Here is a 17,226-nt window from a genome sequence, read left to right as displayed (position 1 = left end):
TGCACACCCAGAGACAGCTGCTTTCACCCCAACCCAACCACCCCAGGGCCCTGCCCTGAGTGGCAGGCAGTTTGGGACCAGCACCTGTGGTGTGTGGTGTTTCCTCTGCTAAGCCCGAACCCCTGGGCTGGTTCTGATCCAGCTTGGATTGTCTCTTTATAAGAATCCAAACACTGTCCAAACTGAAGGACCCCAATGGAGAACTGCCCTATGGACCGTGTTCTGTGGGTACCCAGGCCAGGCCATTGGCTCCAGTGGGGCAGCAGGGAAGAATTGGTCCCCATGTACTGTCCAAAGTCATCTGAGCCTCTTGCCCCCTCCGGCCCGCACCCACCGATTTATTTGGAGCAGGGCAGGTCAACTGCACACGTGCCCTTCCTCAGCACAGACTGTCTCTAAACACACAGGACAAGCCCAATCCTGCGAGGGACTGAGCTCCATCACAACACCCAGGCCTTCAGTGATGGCAAGTTTGCCCAGGGCAGGGGTACAATGGCCCAGCCCTTCACAGTCACCGCTGTGCTGCGGGGGCTGGAGCTGGCTGGCACAGGGCAGAAAGTGGGCCAGGGTGGCTGGAGAGGGGGTGGGACCTAGCATTCTGGTTAGCCTGCCCTGGGGGTGGGGGATTCCTCTGGAGTCCCCCAGCAGAGCCCAGAGAGAATCCCTGTCTGTGGGTGCCAGGGGCTGTTGCAAGAGCCCCGCACCCCATACGTCTGTAGGGTGGGATCAGACCCACGGACTTCACAGTGCGTTGAGAACACTCAATGCCACGCAGAATTGGTCCCTATCTGCCCAACCAGGGATGTCAATTTCCCTTCCTCCTTGCTGTTTCCCTGTGGCTTCCATTCTCTCTCCCCCTTTCAGTCCCAGCACTCCCCACAGCTGGGCATTTTGGGATCTATTTTGGGATCTGCGCACATCCCAAAATAGAAAGGGTGGCGTTTTGGCTCCCTGGGCGTTCTGCCCGCCACGCTGAGGCAGAGCAGGTCGATGGGCCTTGTGGGAGGTATGGGCTGGGGCCTGAGGCTTAACTCGGCTGGGACCCCCTGAAATGCTAAAGCCAAAGCCAGCCTTGTTCCCCATCCTGGTAATAAACCCCGGGAGCCAGACTCCAAACACCTGCATATCCACAGCAACATGCCCGGCCTGTGTGCTGTGCTCCCGTGAGCAGGCAGGGATGGGACCCAAACTCCCCGAAGTGCCGAGCATGAGAAAAGAGATGGGTGTGACGCACTCTGGGTTCATCCTGCCAAGACAGCCCAGCTGCTGGCCCTATTTTTAGGCCCGTGATCAGTTCCTGTGTTAATTGTTAATTGTGGCTCTCTTCAGCTTGCCACCCTCACCACCTAGTGGTCGCATTCAGGACTGCGCTCTGGGAATTCATTCATGTCTTTTCTTTTCCAGTTACACGGCTGCCAGTGTTATAGACATAGCCAGCAAGTACAAACTGCTCTGGAAACTGCCCCTGGAGGATGTCGACATTGTGAAAGGTCTGTACCGACATCATTTGTATCACAGCAGTGCCCGGAAGCCCCAGTCAAGATCAGAGCCCTGGTATGCTTCGCGTTGCACAAACGAACGAAAAGACAGCCTGTGCCCCGAAGTGCTTACAATATGCCACCTTTGGGAGCCTTTTCTCCGAGCCCCTGCCTGTTACACTGGCTCAGCAGCAAAGGGTCCCCCATCTGTTCTGTCCATGCTGAGCGAAGACACATCGAGTAGCTCCCCAATGTAAAGTGCTGTATTGTGCTGTGTTTAACAAAATTGTTACAGGGACAGATGCTGTGCTCAGCTGTTTTACAATAAACTTCAATAACATGAACATTTAAATAGCTGAGAAACAAGCCCTCGTGTCCCCCCCAGATGCTATAACTACCAAGCCCCATATAGCTCCAGAGATGCAACTTTTACTGGAGTGCTGGGCTCTATTTGTCGCACACTTCAGTATTCTCATAGGGATTTGCAGACGACTCACTCAGTTATTGAGTTAAATACTGGCTACCGATGTGCATCACTGCCCTCTGCTGTTTAGACTCAGAACTTCTTGACTGTGTGTCGTAAGCCCTCCACTGCCAGCAGCTAGTGGAGATTCTTCTTTAGCTCAAGTGGCAAATGCCTGTGCTTTCGAGGCAGGAGGATCTGAGTTCAGTTTCTGTGAAGTTCCCAGTAGCTGTGGTTTGCAGCTTAGCAACCCAGGGCATGCTACTGTATCTTTTCCTTAGCGATAGATGCATACAAAATAACTGAACCGTTCAGTGCATTTCATATTGGACTGCAGAAAGCAGTAGAAGATATAGCATTGGGAATGTCTATTATAGCCCCTCTACATATCGGAAATGTCAGCAGAGGACACAGCAGGTGGCCCAGCAAGTCTTTTCCATCTGTTATTTCTGTGATTCATGCATGTGTCAGGGCTCCTGTCCTCCTGCCCAGCACCGGCTAGTGCAGGGTGACCACTGTGTTCCAAACTGGGCCTCTTCTAGGGAGAACAGGAACAAAGGGCAAACTGTATAACAGACAGTGGGCCAGGGTCTCCCAGAAGGCCCGGGCCAGGCAGCAGGGGGCCGAAGGGGACACCTGGGCGCCACCCAGATTCTGAGCAATTCCTGGAGCTGATGCAGACCCTGGAGTCTGCTCTAATGCTCAGCTATCCACAGGCTCCCCTGCAACCCGAAATAGCCAGAGCACACAGCACTCCAGCCACTCCCATCCTTGCCATGGCCCTGGGGAGACGGGGGGTGGAGTGGCAGGGAGGGGCCAGAATCTGGTCCTATAGCCCCTTTCAACCCTCATGAAAACAATCACAGGTTTTTGTGCCTCAAGGCCCCAGTCCTCTCACCAGCACCCGGCCTGAGTAACTCAGCTAGCTATTAGGGGCCAGTCCGCCCCAGCCCGGGCCACAGGGTGGGAGTGGAGTTGCTCCCCAGGCCTTACCCTTGTGTAATTGCTTAGTAGCTGCTGCAGCCCTAGTGACTGGCTCCTCCTCAGAGTGGGTGGGTGGAAGGATTGGGGGAGTGGCTGGCCCTCCCTTGGCCAGGGCTCCTGATGGTGTAAACACATTAATCCCTTGGCGCCAGAGGGGGCATCGGCTCCTGCGTCAGTTTTTCTCAGGAAGCCCCCAAGCTCCAGCATCCGGGGACCAGTGCTGCAAGCGGGCCCAGGGCAGCTGTGGGGAGGCTACCTCACTCGGGAATGACTCACCAAGCCATGGGCCCTGATGACTCTAGCAGGGGCTCTGCCGCGTGGGAATCACTCCGTGCATGGGAACCCAGCCCTCACACTGAGCATAGCCAGCTGGCTGCTGTGTGCAGCAATGTTCTGCAGACAATGAGTGTGGGAGAAAGTGGGGGAGGAGTCGAGCTGCCTGATGCCCATCACAGCAGCCCTCCCAGAGGGCTTCACAACCCTGAAGTGCCCTGGCAGAAGGGATCTGTGAGCAGTAATGGCCTAGCCTCTCTGGGTTAAATTCATCCACGTGCAGTCCAGCACAGGGTTTGTGCCCCATCAGCTGACAGGCTGAACAAGCCCCTGGGGCCTGCATTTCCAGCTGATATTCATGATGCAGGCGTGCCCTCCTCCAGCTCCTGGATAATCCAATGGTCTCAGTGCAGACCTAAGTGGGCCTTTGCACTGGGGTGAATTTCACCCACTTAGCACAGCAGGCACCTCCAAGGGGCTGGAAGAGTATGTCCCAGTCCCAGCCCTGCAGAGCAGGGCAGCCCCAGAAGATCCCTAGCATGGGGTCGGGGTCAGCTGGCCCATTTGATTTATGTTGGTGGCCGGGCAGAGATGCAGCAGGGGGACAGGGGAGCCAGAGAAAGGGGGTTGCACCCTGAGGCCAGACAAGGCTGGGTCCGAGATCAGCTGTACAGAAGTTCTTGGTAGCCTAGCAGTCAGTGGGGGATGGGGTCTTATGTGACGCTAACAATATCAGCAGCTGGAGAACAGGAGGGGAGCTGGAGTGAGACCCGGTTGAGGCTCGGTTTGTATGTGGCAGTAGAGAATCCAGGGGGAGAAGGAATTAAATGAAACGTTGAGCGGGGGAAGTATTGGGATCCATCCTCCCCCACCCACCGTCTCAGCACAGCTGCTGCTTGATGTGCCCTGTCGCTCTGTTTGACACACAGGGGCTTCCCAGTCCACCAACCGCGAGAGCATCCAGAAAACGATCTGCCGCCTGGACGAGGACCTGAGCACACTGGGCCAAGTCAGCAAGCTCTCCGAGACCCTCAGCTTCCCCCACCAGGTGAGGGCAGGCTCCTCATGGGGACAGCCAGGGGCTGGGGGCTCCGGTTTAAACCATCTCCCAGGCTCATGGAATCAGCCCTGTCCGACCACTGCAGGGCCAGCTGGGCCCGAGATGACCCATCCTTTGGCACCCTAGAAATACTGCTCCTTGGGCCAGATCGCACCCAGAGTTTTTCAGAGAGGTTCTCAGCGGAGGGCCCGACCTGATCCCCCTACAAGGGCTCTCTCCATCTCCAAGCCATGCAGTGCTGAGCTCCCAGCCTGCTGTATGTTTGTATAAACCTTCCCAGCAGCTGCTTTGCCAAGCACTGCAGCCTCCTTCCTCGGCTGCGCTCGGCAGGCAGCACTAGTGGTTAAAGGGGATCTAAGCAGAGTCCCTCACCCCGTCTACCCTGCCAGCACCTGCAGCCCAGGGGCTATCCCAGGCCAAGGAGGGGCAGGGTTAATGGGCTATGCAGGAAAGGGGCCAGATAGGATTCTGATATGCCAGGGGGATGGGGGAGTGCTGCGGGATAGATTTAAAAGCCAGCAGGTACCTATTGTGATCATCCAGTCTGATCTCTACCCATACTGTCTGAGTGTGCCAAGTGACTGTATTGGGAATACTCGTAGAGCATGGTAAGTCAATATAAGCGAGGGTAAAAGGCTGTAGCTCATAGTGCCTGGGCACATACACAGCTCACAAGCAACTCATGGAGCAGTATTAACAGACTGACCCTCCCATGAAAGAAACCAGACTCCAGCCTGTACAGAGCTGCCTAGATGGCTTTAATCGTGAGGCTCTGATTAACACAATCCAGTGGCCCGCGGGGGACTGGGGTTTGTAACCTCTCTGATAGATATTTTTCCCTTGTTTGGTTTATGAAATTAGTAACTAAGGTCTTGTCTACTCTATTCTCCCTTTGTCTGACTGGAGAATGAGCAGGGTCTGACGTGAGACCTCAGCAGCTCAGGCAGGGAAGAAATCGGCGCAGTTCCATTGATTTTGGTGGAGCAACGCTGATTTACACCAGCGAGGGATCTGGCCCTTTTTGTGGCTTGTTTGTTTTTTACCCTCTGTCTAACCTGAACACCTGACAAACAGTGGGGAGAAAAGCCCTCGTTATTAAAGATCCAACAACGCACACCCTGCCCCATCCCTCTGCTAGTGGTTTAGAAAATTCCTGCTCCCGTTCTCTTGGTTCTCCAAGGAGACTTGCAGCAAAAACGGGAAAGACAAGACTTGAGGTGTGTGCTGTCTCCAATGTAAGAAACAAGCAAAAATCTTTTGAGCCTCTTTCTTTGTCCATCATAGAGAAGCAAAAAAAAAAAGGCCACAAGCCCCGTTTGTTTTTCCTAGATCAGCATTAAGGATGAGTATGATGATCAGAATTACAATAGGGGTTGTCTGCCATAACAGGGGACTCAATTCGAGATCCCTTCCGGTCCTATGTCCTGTCACAGTAGCGGTGTATAGAGACCCCAGTCCAGATCAGGGCTGTATTATCTCTACCGCTGGTGACTGCGCCTATCCCACAAGAACAAGCCGGGGGGCTGAGATTTCTGCCATTTGGGGCCACAGTCTGGTGAGACAAGCTCATGAGATTGTGGCCCCATCAGATCAGAACCTGCTCCGGGCATTGGGTGAGACCCTGGAACCTGAACTCCGGCTCCCCCCGCCCAGCCAAATCACGCTCAAATCTGCCATCCTCTGCCCACTTAGAGCTGCTTATGTTTGTACACTTTGCTCCACACTCCAGCTGTTAAGAGGCAGCTTCTTCATCCCCACTCTGATGACAGGTGACTGCTCCTTGAACGCCAGCCACTGTGGCACGTTAGCCCCCACTTGTATTCACCCTCATTAGACCCAATCAGACCCTGATTCCCAGGGGAGGCTGGTGTTGCTAGGGGCAGCATGGCAGTCCCCAGGTTCTGATGCTGAATTTGGCATCATCATCTGGCACCTCGATTACCGCAGCATCCTTCTCTCTGGCCTGGAGGAATGTGATCCTGTCCCCTCATAGCCGCTGCTGCATTTCCTTCACCTGTCGCTTTGCCCCCTCTTTGAGCCCCTTTGCAGGCTCCCCTTTCTCTGTCACATCGAACGTAAGCACCTTGTCTTCCCTTCCAAGGCCCTTCACAGTCAGTCCCCAACCTCCCCCATCAGCTGTGGATGAGCAGTGAGAGGCAGTCCCTGCCCAAAACAGCGACACCCTATAGGGACAGGAAAGGAGCACTGTCACCCTTTTTTACACATGGGGACTTGAGGCACAGAAAGGCTGAGTGACGCGCTCAAGATCCCTCAGGAAATCTGTGGCAGAGCTGGGAGTTAAACCCTCATCTTCTAGGTCCCCATTCACCACCTCAACCACAAGACCATCCTTCCTCCCTGAAGCCCGCTTCCCCTCCAGATTAAAAATGCTCTTCCCGTTCCTGTGTGCGTCCCCAGAGCCTGGATGACGTCATCAAAGACCTGATGGCCGCCATACACCGGGAGCTGGCAGAGAAGCAGTCCCTCTCCTTCACCATGTCCTTCCCGCCCAACAAAGTGGAGCTCACCACCACCAAAGCCGACGGCACCGAGTCCTTCATCTTCGAGTTCCCCAACCCCGACGCACGGCACAGCTTTGAGCAGGCCTTCGAGGACACCAAGAAGAAACTGGGTAACTAGCTCCGCAAATGGGGTCCTGATGTGATCCCCACTAAATGCCGTAGGAAGATTCCCATTGATATCAGTGGGAGTTGTTCTCAGGGCTCCAGTTAGGGTATTATCCCTGAGAATCAGTCCTTCCTTGGCTAGGGAGCTTGCTAAGCAGGGGCTGGCTGGGTCACTTCTGGGCTGGGAGACTGCCAAGGAAAACCCTAGCTGCTGCAGAAAATTCCACTGATAATCTATCAGGTGGCACTCTTCCTTCTGTGTCTATCAAAGCCCCAGTGTGGTGTTGGGGAGGTGCTAAATCAGTCGTTCTCAAACTTTTGTTCTGGTGACCCTTTTCACATAGCAAGCCTCTGAGTGCGACCCCCTAAATAAATTAAAAACACTTTTTTATATATCTAACACCATTATAAATGCTGGAGGCAAAGTGGGGTTTGAGACGGAGGCTGACAGCTTGCGACCCCCCCATGTAATAACCTTGCGACCCCTTGAGAGGTCCCGACCTCCAGTTTGAGAACCCCTGTGCTAAATGAAATTGACTGGTCATTGAAAGATCCCAAGACATGTTTTGCTCAGAGAGGGGGTGTTATCCTTTGTGCCTTAGAATCATAAACCCATGGAGTTAGACAAGATCACAAGGGTCATCTAGTCTAACCCCCTGCCAAGATGCAGGATTTAGCCAAATTCCAGTTTGGTAAAAGACATGCTACCCAGCTCATCTGCCGTTTCAGCTGAACACGGTATTTTCGACTTCCTGCACTAACCCATTGCCCGGTGGTGTTGTGCGCTGTTAAGCAACTGCGGCGTTCCACCCCAGAGGTGGCTGCATTTCAGCGGTGGGTGTTGTGGTCCCTGTCTCTATGCTGTGCAAAGCCTTCTGGCCTGGGGCATTTGCTGCGGTCTGAAATTACTGCTATTGACTGCTATAGCCACAGGCTCGCTGACCTAGCTTTTCTTGTCTTTCTTTTCCTGTGTCCAGCTTCTCACAAAAATTGCCTGGACCCGGAATTCCTGAAGGCGATCCCGATTATGAAGACACGCAGTGGGATGCAAGTACGTTGGCCTTTGATAACGAGACCTACAGAGTTTGCTCAGTTCCCTTCCCCTTGTCCCCGAGCTCCCTCCCACACCTCTGGTGTAGCATTAACCCACTGCGTTGTAGAGAAGAGCCTGAACCACAACCCACATCTGAATTTTGGGGTGTCCGGGATCTGAGTCCAGATTGGGATTTCAAACGCCAGAGTTTGAGGCTCTTTAGAGCGGTGGGATTGGTGTGGCCCATTATGGGCATAGGCCCTTGGAGTGAATGGAAAGACTCCAACTGACTTCAGTGAGCTTTAGGTTGGGCCCATAAGGGCTACCTGTAAAATTGGATTCAGATCCCAAACCTCTCTGTGTCCTGGTCTGGGTTTGGCTGTTAGTCTCTACTATACCTGATCCCTATTTCCGCTCCCCCCACCCCCACCACCATCACCTGGTGCCCGAGAGCAAGATGCTGCTTGTTGTGGGGACCAGTGCAGGCCCGAGCGCTCTGTGTTGTTTCCAGAGACAAAAGCTGCCGCCCACTGGCCTTGATCTGCAGAGGCGTGTTCCTATGGGAACCCAAAGGTCACATCAAGCCCCAGTTTCATGCAGTTCCTGCAGGCTGACAAGAACAGGCCCTTAAGTCTTTTACCCAGCCAGAAACCCACGCCCCTTCCTTAACACAGGTCACCCCTGGCCTGCTGGGTGGGGTGCGTCACTGGCTGCAGGTGCAGAGAAGCAGGGGCTGTTCTTTCTTCGTGGGATCCTCGTGCTGATCTGACAGCCCTCTGTCTGCACAGGGCAGATGCAGGACAGCCGAGGGCAAGCCACGCATGCCCTCGCCACCCTGCCAGCTGTTTTAAAGCCCCTGGCCCTGCTTTGCAGAGCAACCAGGTGATGCCAGCTGTGACTGCGTTTGCTTTGCGCTGTGGATACCTGTCTGCAGGGCTCGGGACTGTTGTATGCTCAGGTTACTGGGCTCTCCACAAAATCAGTGCAGCAAGGTGTGTCACGGGATCGCAGCTGCACGGCAGGTGCTCTCCCGCAGGGCTGAGGAAGCTCCCCACCGAATACGTGCAGGGCTCAGCCTCAGACGTGGGAGGGAGGCTTTGGTGCTGTCTTCTCTTTGGTTGTGACGAAGTTCTAGCCAGGGATCCGGAGACATCACTGCACATCACTGGAACAATACTAACGCCCCCGTTCTGTGGGACGGAGAGTGGCTCCTGGGGTGGCAAAACAGGCTAGTGCCCTCACAGTGGAAATATTGGGGGGCAGATCTATGTTTCTGCCCCCCCAATATCACACGGAAGTGAGAGCAGGACCCGACTACATTCCCCCCTGCATGCATGCACCAGGGAAGTGGGGTCTTCTCCTCATTAGAGGTCCTGGGACATTTTTCCAGAGGCATGGGGGTATTAGCCCTGGTGTCCTGGCCAAATTCCATTGCATTGTACATCTCTAATTTCCCCTGCAGTTTGGATTGGCAACGGTATTCTTCTTCACCTCCTGTCCTAAACCATAGGGTGGTGTTTTAGTGAGGTGTTAAGCAGCTGCTATGTTCCACCCCACAGGTGGCTGCATGCCAGCGGTGACAAGTGTGTATCATTTGGGATGAACCGTACTATTGAAAAGGAAACTGGTTTTATTCAAACCAAGAGAGAGAGCGCGTCCTCTATCCTGTGCCCTCCTTCCCTCCTTTGCCCCCGGCCCGGCTGCTTTGAGACGTTCATCATGAAGGCCTTTCAGTACAATTTAAAAATGACCTGAAACTTCCTTGTCTTTTGCCCCCTTCCAGTTCTCTTGTGCTTCTCCCAGTCACAGCAGCCCCGAGAACGCCTACGAGGTGTGGGTGTGTAACAGCGACGGCTACGTGGGGCAGGTCTGCCTTCTCAGCATCAAGAAGGAGCCCACAGTGGAGGCCTGCATAGCGGTGTGCTCGGCCAGGATCCTCTGCATCGCTGCTGTGCCGGGCCTCAAGAGAAGCTTCAGGTACAAGATGCCAGCGCATCCGGGGCTGGAAGGAAACAGGGACTGATGCGGGGATGGACTCAGGACCCCGGCACCATAGGAGCAGGCTTAGTGCTGGGTATCTGCCCGGGAGAGGAAGGGGACACAGGGGACACCACTGAGGCCTGTGAGTGCATGAGGCATCAGAAACAAAGAGGAGGTTCCTAGGATAGCTGTGAGGAGAGGCAGGCTGGCCCAGTGGTCAGGTGCTAGCCTGGGACTCAGGAGAGCAGCATTCCAGTCTCTTCTCTGCCCCAGGCTTCTTGTTTTAATAGGAGTTGGATGCCTGTTAAAACCCAGGCCTTAGTCTCTACACACCCTGGTTCCCCAGCTGTCCAATGGGGATACTCACACTGCTCTACCTCACAAGATAAACACATCAGAGACGGGGAGGCATTCAGATAGTTCAGGGGTCCCAGAGCCTGGGCTCCGGACCAAGCCCGGACATCTCCACTGCAACTTTACAGCCCTGCAGCCCTGTGAGCCCAAGTCAGCCAGCCTGGGTCGGCCGCTAGTGTAGAGGTACATAAGATGGGTTCCACGTGCTGGAAGTACTTGCCCTTCAACCTACAGCACCATGCTTTACGGACATGCCACTTCTGATCTTTTGTGATGATTTGAAACATTTTGTGAGTCCTGGCTGTCTCTGGCCCAAGGCAATAGGGCATCTGGCTTTCTAGGCAGAGGGGAAGAGGGAGATAGCAGACATCAGTTGTTATTAAAGCTCCAGTGTAGATTTTCTGCAATATGCGGCATATAATAGAAGTGTTTGGGATTTAATCCTTACAGCAACCCCTCTTCTTATCCCCATTTTAAAGATGGGCAAACTGAGGCACAGTGGCTTTCCTAATGCACAGGACAAGTCAGTAGCAGAGCTAGGATTAGGATTACATCAGCTTGTCACTCTAATAACAGGGAGCATCCCGAGTCCCTGGTGAGTCCAACCTCCGAACCGGCTCCTTCGGCGGTGGATGACTCCGGGCCCCAGCAGTGCCTACACATCTCCATCTCCGGCTCCTCGATAGAGCTCTCTGAGCCCATGGACAGCGCCAACAGGGAGCTGATGCCTTTTGACAGCGACGATACAGACGATGAGTCCTCTCCAAGCCCATCAGGCACACTCCAGAGCCAGGCCAGCCACTCCACCATCTCCTCTAGCTTTGGAAGTGAGTCATCAATTCTTAGGCCACTAAATGACTGAGCCCTGCTATTATGGGGGAGCTGGTAGTGACCCTAACACTTTCCATGAAAAGGATTCTTGTGACCTTTTCTTAGAGAAGCTCTCGCACCGTCATTAATTGCATCAGGCCTTTGATATTCGGCAAGAGAAAGCCCTCAGACTAGAGGGGTGCCTTTTCTTTGTCCCACGAAAATCCATTCAACTTTGGCTGAGCTATAAACCATCAAATCGCCATTCCCTTTGCTGGCTTGCGTTTCTCAGGGAAATCTTGTCGCAGTCACTAATAATCGAATTTGTTTTCACTTTTTTTCTTTTAAAAACAAACTCTAGGAAATGACATACAAGAAAATGACGTTAAGAGGTCGTTATTAAGGTTGCAAAATCAAGCACTCGCTAGTTTAGAGATGCTAGAATTGTTCAGCCACTTTGTGTGTATGCATTATGATACAGTCTTTAATTAGGTAATCAAGTACTACTTTTTCCCATAGGATCCCTGCCTCATTCAGTGCACAAGATTGACGCACAGGGGGCAGAATGAGGCTGCACTGGAAACTGTGTATATGGCATTTTCCTAACTTCTAAGTGCTTGACTTTGCAACCTGAACAATGTTCTTTGTATGTTGTTTTTTAATATGTAATAAATGTCCATGTCTGCAGTGCTTTTGTAGCCATGTTGGTCCCGGAATATGAGAGAGACCGGGTAGGTGAGGTCATGTATTTGATTGAACCAGCTTTTGATGCTGGAAGGCGCTTTCGAGCTATACAGAACCAGAGTGTCTTCTCCAGTCCTGAGGAAGAGCTCTCTGGAGCTCGAAAGCTTGTCCCTCCCACCCACATAATTTGGTCCAATAAAAGGTATTAACCTCACCCACCTTGTCTCTCATCCAGATATTGGAAATATTTTACATGTATATTTAATATAGCGCTAATCTTGGTGTCCTGACTGCAGTAGGACCAGGATTTGGATTCTGATTTCCAGTATAAATCCAGTGCAACTCCACTAAGTAAATGGATTTACTCTGAATTTGGGTCGGTGCCTTTGAGAACAGAATCTGTCACCCTCTGCAGAAGGTTTGGGGATTGCTCCTACAGGATGAAAAGTGCCATGGAAATGTGAGATACTAGAAAATGCTGAAAGTCCCGGTGCCTTTTGTTATGTAACTTGTCCTGGGCTCCCATCAGAGGGCACTAACCACTGTGCTATTCAGCTACAGTATGAAACATCCCAGGTCAAACTCTGCCCTCAGCTGCACTAGTGTAGGTCCATAGTACCTCCGTCTGGTGCCTAGACACCGTGGTGATGGGTGCAAGAGAAATTCTTTGAAATAGATTAGGTTAAACCAGAGTCGACTAGATTGGGTTCAGTGGGAATGAGCGAGTTAATCCAGAATCACACTGATCAGAATCTGATCCTAAAACCTCCTGGTTTGTGTGTTCCTGTCACCTTTCCTTGTCCAGATGAAGAGATCCCCAGCTCCAAAGATGTGGCAGCTGAAACCACCAGCTCAGAGGAGGAGCAGGACCCAGGCTTCCTTCCCATCTCCAGCACCTTCAGCCAGAACAGGAATAGCGAGAGCCCCATGGATGGGCGGGCGATGAGGAGGTCAAGCCGAGGGTCCTTCACGAGGGGCAGCTTGGAGGACCTGCTGAGCATAGATCCTGAGGCGTATCAGAGCTCAATGTGGCTGGGCACAGAGGATGGCTGGTGGGTCAGCTAGGAGCAGGCAGAGTATTGGAAAAGGGGTGGGTGGTGGCTTGGCGGATGTCACCTGATCCTGCCGGCCTGCATGCAAACATTGCTGAGCCGACTTCCTTTGGTAGCCTCTGTAATGGATGGCTGTGCTGGAGTGAAGCTGCCGATACGGGCATTATTGGCAGGGGGACTCTTAGCACGCTGGGAACAGGGGGGAAGATGTGACAAAGGAGGGGATTCAGGTACTCTCTGGGGTAAACCCTGAGAACAGAGGGAGGTGGAGAAAAGAATGTCCACTCAGTGCTTGTGGAGACGCCAAGCCAAACACCAGCCTGGTGTCAGCAGATGCAGCTGCATTGGTTTATTTGGCATTGTACCCGTTGGCACTGGGAGGATCTCATCAAATCCTGGTGAGCCATATTCTGCGCTGAACAGGTGGGCCAGGCCTCTTAAATCCACCTGGTTAAATGTCCACCTACCACCACATACGGCACACATGGGCATGCACATGTAAGTGCCCCCACACACAAACACAGGCACGGCATCGTGCCCACATGCCCACCATACCCACACACAGGATCTGGTAGGGTGGCTCCTTCTGGCCTTAAACTCTGTGACTGTGTGTCCATCCCTCCATGCACAGCCTCCTCCCCTCCCCTTCCCTCCCCTCCCAACACACACACGCACCTTTTGTGCACACAATCGAGGCCCACACAAGCCTGAAGAAGAGAATGGAAATGTCTGAAAACCCTCGCACTGAGGCACGGCCCTGCACCCCAGGGCTGGGAGGCGGCTCACACTTTTGTGTTGGTGTCAGTGGCCCAGGCGTTTGAGCTGACACTTTTGCTGGGCCATTTGCAGGCCCTGAGGAGCTGAGATGGCACAAGAGCTGGTTTTCTGAAGGTCTTCCCCAGCCAGCTCGAGGCTGCCTTGCTCATTGTCCTGGCCCATAAACACAAACACTTCTGCCTGCACACGCCCCTCGTACGTACATAGACACTGCACTGCCCACTCACACCAGGTGAATGGGGGCTCAGCCCCCTCAGCACCAAAAGCTCCAGCCCCTGCCATGTGAGTGAAGAGAAATGCCGTGTGGGTCCTTGATGTGGAGGCCACTCGAGGGCGACCTAAGTACAACGCATGCGCACCACACAGTCAACCTGTGGAACTCATTGCAAGGGGATGTTATGAAGGCCAAAACTATAACTGGATTCAAAAAAGAACTAGATAAGTTCATGGAGGATCGGTCCATCCATGGCTATTAGCCAAGATGGTCAGGGGCGGAACCCCGTGCTCTGGGCGTCCATAGCCTTTGGCTGTGTGATGGTGGGACTGGACAACAGGGGATGGATCACTCGATAATTGCCCTGTTCTGTTCATTCCCTCTCTAGCACCTGGCATTGGCCACTGTCGGAAGACAGGATACTGGGCTAGATGGGCCATTGGTCCGACCCAGTCTGGCCGTTCTTATGTTCTAACCCCTTAAGCAAGCCTTATAAAGGGTGGAACTCACACACACACCAGCCAGTGCATTCCAGTGTCACCCAGTGCTGCGTGCTCCAGAGAGCTGGGAGCCAGTGCTAGGGAGGCTTGTGAATGAGGCCTTGCCCAGCTTCCCCGCGGGTGAGCTTTGCTACCCTGGTGCTGGTGCCAGTGGAGAAGGAAGGGGAAACTGAGGCTGAGCAGACCTACAGAGTGCGTTTCCAACAAAGCGTTGGGATTTGATGTGACCAGAGCTGCCTCCCGTTTCCCTGTGCCGGGTCAGGGAGCCCGTTCCATCAGCCACAGCAGAGGGCTCTCAGCTGACTCCCTTTGTTTCCTAGCATCCATGTGTACCAGTCCTCAGACAACATCCGCAACCGGAAGAACAGCATGAAGATGCAGCACTCGGCCGCCGTCATGTGCATCTTGTGAGTGGTACACGGCACGAGGCATCAGCTCCTGCCAGGGCCCTGCCTAGGCCTCGGGGGGTACATCTACACAGCAGTTAGACACCTGCGGCCGGCCCGGGCCAGCTGACTTGGGCTAAGGAGCTGTTTAACTGCAGCGTAGCCTTTCACACTTGGGCTGCAGGCCAAGCTCTGGGACCCTGCCACTTTGCAGGGCCCTAGGGCCCAGGCTCCAGGCCGAGCCTGAACCTCTGCCCCGCAACTCAACAGCCCCTTCGCCTGAATCAGCTGGCATGGGCCAGCCACGGTGTCTAATTGATATGTCTAGGTGTCACCATGATCTCAATAGTAACTAATACAGAGCATAGATGGCCTCAGGGTAAAGGCACTTGAGAGGACCTGGGTTCAGTGCCTGGTTCTGCCACAGACTGCCTGTGGCACCTCAGGCAAGTCACAGCCTCGCTCTGTGCCTCGGTTTCCCCAGCTGTCCAGCAAGGTTAGCACGCCTTCCTTTGTCGGCTTATGTATTCAGACTGTACCGCCTTTGGGGCAGGGACTGTTTCTTGTGCAGTCCCTGGTACAGCGGGGCCTGGATCTCAATTGAAGCCAATGTGTGGGGAGGGTGGGCGCTGGAGCTGTATATGGTGGGGGGTGGGCTGTACAGGATGCTATGTTAGAAGGAGAAACTAGCGGTTGGGTTGAGGATACTTAAGATATGGGGCACTTTGGGGAGTGGAGGAGAGACTAAAGTGCACCGAGGGAGCAGCCTTTTGCAGGAGAGACTTGATTCACTGGGAGCAGCCTCCTCGGAGGGAAGCTGCTGCTGCACTGTCATGGTGACGTCCGTCCCAGGCTAACTGCGCAGGCTTCTCTTCTCGGCAGGTACCTGGATAACCAGGTCTTTGTGTCCCTGGCGAACGGAGAACTCATCATCTACCAGAGAGAGGCAGGTGAGTCTGATGCCAACAGTGCTGCGTGCTGACGTAGGGCCTTGCATGCCGCCGGCCCACAGCGCTTCCCAAGCAGCTGGCTGAGCCTCCCAACTCCCCGGAGAGATGGGTTAGCGTTAAGAGCACTACTGTGCTGATGGGTAGCGGAACAAGAGAGGTTACTTAGCTGAGGGCACACAGTGAGGCGGTGGCAAAGCGGTGCATAGAACCCAGGAGTCCTGATTCCCCATCCCCCTCTCCAATGGCTACCATCATGTCCTCTGTGGCTTTAGATTAGCTCATCAATTTGGGGCCAACGTTTTCAGAAGCGTCCGCTAATTTGGGGCACCCAAAGGTAATGGGCACTCGCTGGGCACCCAGAGTTACAGGCACTTTTGAAAACGGCCTTCTATTTTTAAAATGCCAGGCTACCCTTTTACTAACTGCTCTGGGCCCGATTCTCCTCTTTCTTACCCTGGTGTAAATCAGGAGTAACTCCACTGAAGCTCGTGCAGTTGGACTGGCGTAAGGAAGATGGTGTGATCACTTCTCCATGTAGCGTGGCCCTGGCAGTGACAGAAGCGCTGGTATATTTTCACAGCGCTCAGGGCACATGGAATTGAAGATTCCTGGCCAAACTCTGCCCTCACATAATCAAGACCCCCATTGTAGAGCTGGGGACAAAGCTAACACCGTTCGGACACCAAGGGTCAGATTCTGCTCCCAGCAATGTGGCGCGAATCGGGAGTGACCGGGCTGCCCGTGGGGGAGTCGCTCCGGAATGACGCTGCTGTAACTGGGGACGGGATTCATGGCCTGTAGAATCCACATCTCAGAGGAACGCCTGGGGATGGTGGGAGGAGAAGGAAACATCCTTGAGGTTGCAGAGCAGGTTTATGGCCATAGGCTCCTGGTCCCAGCTCCTTGCGCCAAAGGGGCGAGTCTCTTGCACTGTAGTGAGGAGTCGCTGGAAGTCTGAGATGCAGCCAGGGGGAGGTGGGAGTTCTGAACAAGGTGGGCACTAGAAGTGCCTGGCCAGCTGACTTGGCTGCAGAGTGGCTGCGTCTGTTAGCCTGGATAGTCTCAGTCTGACGGGCCTCTCCTTAGCTCTGCCACAGGTTTCCTGTGTGACCTGGGGCAAGTCACTTAACTTCTCTCTGCCTCCGTTCCCCCATGCAATGGGTTAAATAGCACAGACCTGCCTCCCAGGGTGGCTCCGAAGCAGCATCAGGGATCTGAGCTCTTCCCCTGGAAGCCACAACAGAGGTGTGCACTGTTACTGTCATCACCATCCTTAACCCTGACTCTGCCCGCTGGTGGCGGTTTGCATGGCCCAGAACATTGCACATGCTCTAGCCCAGCGGGTAGTGCACTAACCTGGACCTTGGAAGACCTGGACTCAAGTCCCTGCTCTGCCACAGGCTTTTGTGGGGCATTAGGCAAATCACCTAACCTCTCCGTGCCTCAGTTTCCCACCTGTACATGGCCCTGCCTCCCAGGGGTGCCGTGAGGAGCTTCGATGCTGTGGTGATGGGAGCCATGTAAGTGTCGCTGCTGGGCAGTCGACAGCTAGAGGGCATTCAAAGCACCACCCACACATTGTGCCTCGTTTTACAGGATGT

The 17,226-nt window shown here is 53.9% G+C and overlaps 1 protein-coding gene across 1 annotated transcript in view; it reads left to right on the top strand.

Moving 5' to 3' along the window:
- The window catches only part of ARHGEF17 (Rho guanine nucleotide exchange factor 17), a gene marked incomplete at its 5' end in the record, with an annotated part of 237,680 nt that overhangs the window by 205,722 nt on the left and 14,732 nt on the right, over positions 1 to 17,226 (top strand). The window contains 9 exons of the mRNA XM_084617490.1: positions 1,405 to 1,490; positions 4,128 to 4,246; positions 6,677 to 6,890; positions 7,863 to 7,936; positions 9,702 to 9,895; positions 10,829 to 11,079; positions 12,552 to 12,798; positions 14,610 to 14,696; positions 15,558 to 15,625. Coding sequence (XP_084473616.1) covers positions 1,405 to 1,490; positions 4,128 to 4,246; positions 6,677 to 6,890; positions 7,863 to 7,936; positions 9,702 to 9,895; positions 10,829 to 11,079; positions 12,552 to 12,798; positions 14,610 to 14,696; positions 15,558 to 15,625 — 1,340 coding nt within the window. The remainder of the gene's footprint in view (positions 1 to 1,404; positions 1,491 to 4,127; positions 4,247 to 6,676; positions 6,891 to 7,862; positions 7,937 to 9,701; positions 9,896 to 10,828; positions 11,080 to 12,551; positions 12,799 to 14,609; positions 14,697 to 15,557; positions 15,626 to 17,226) is intronic.

This window comes from Lepidochelys olivacea, assembly GCF_965140295.1.
Source record: "Lepidochelys olivacea isolate rLepOli2 genome assembly, chromosome: 1".
Classification (NCBI taxonomy): domain Eukaryota; kingdom Metazoa; phylum Chordata; order Testudines; family Cheloniidae; genus Lepidochelys; species Lepidochelys olivacea.
This window is presented reverse-complemented; position numbering and strand designations above follow the sequence as displayed.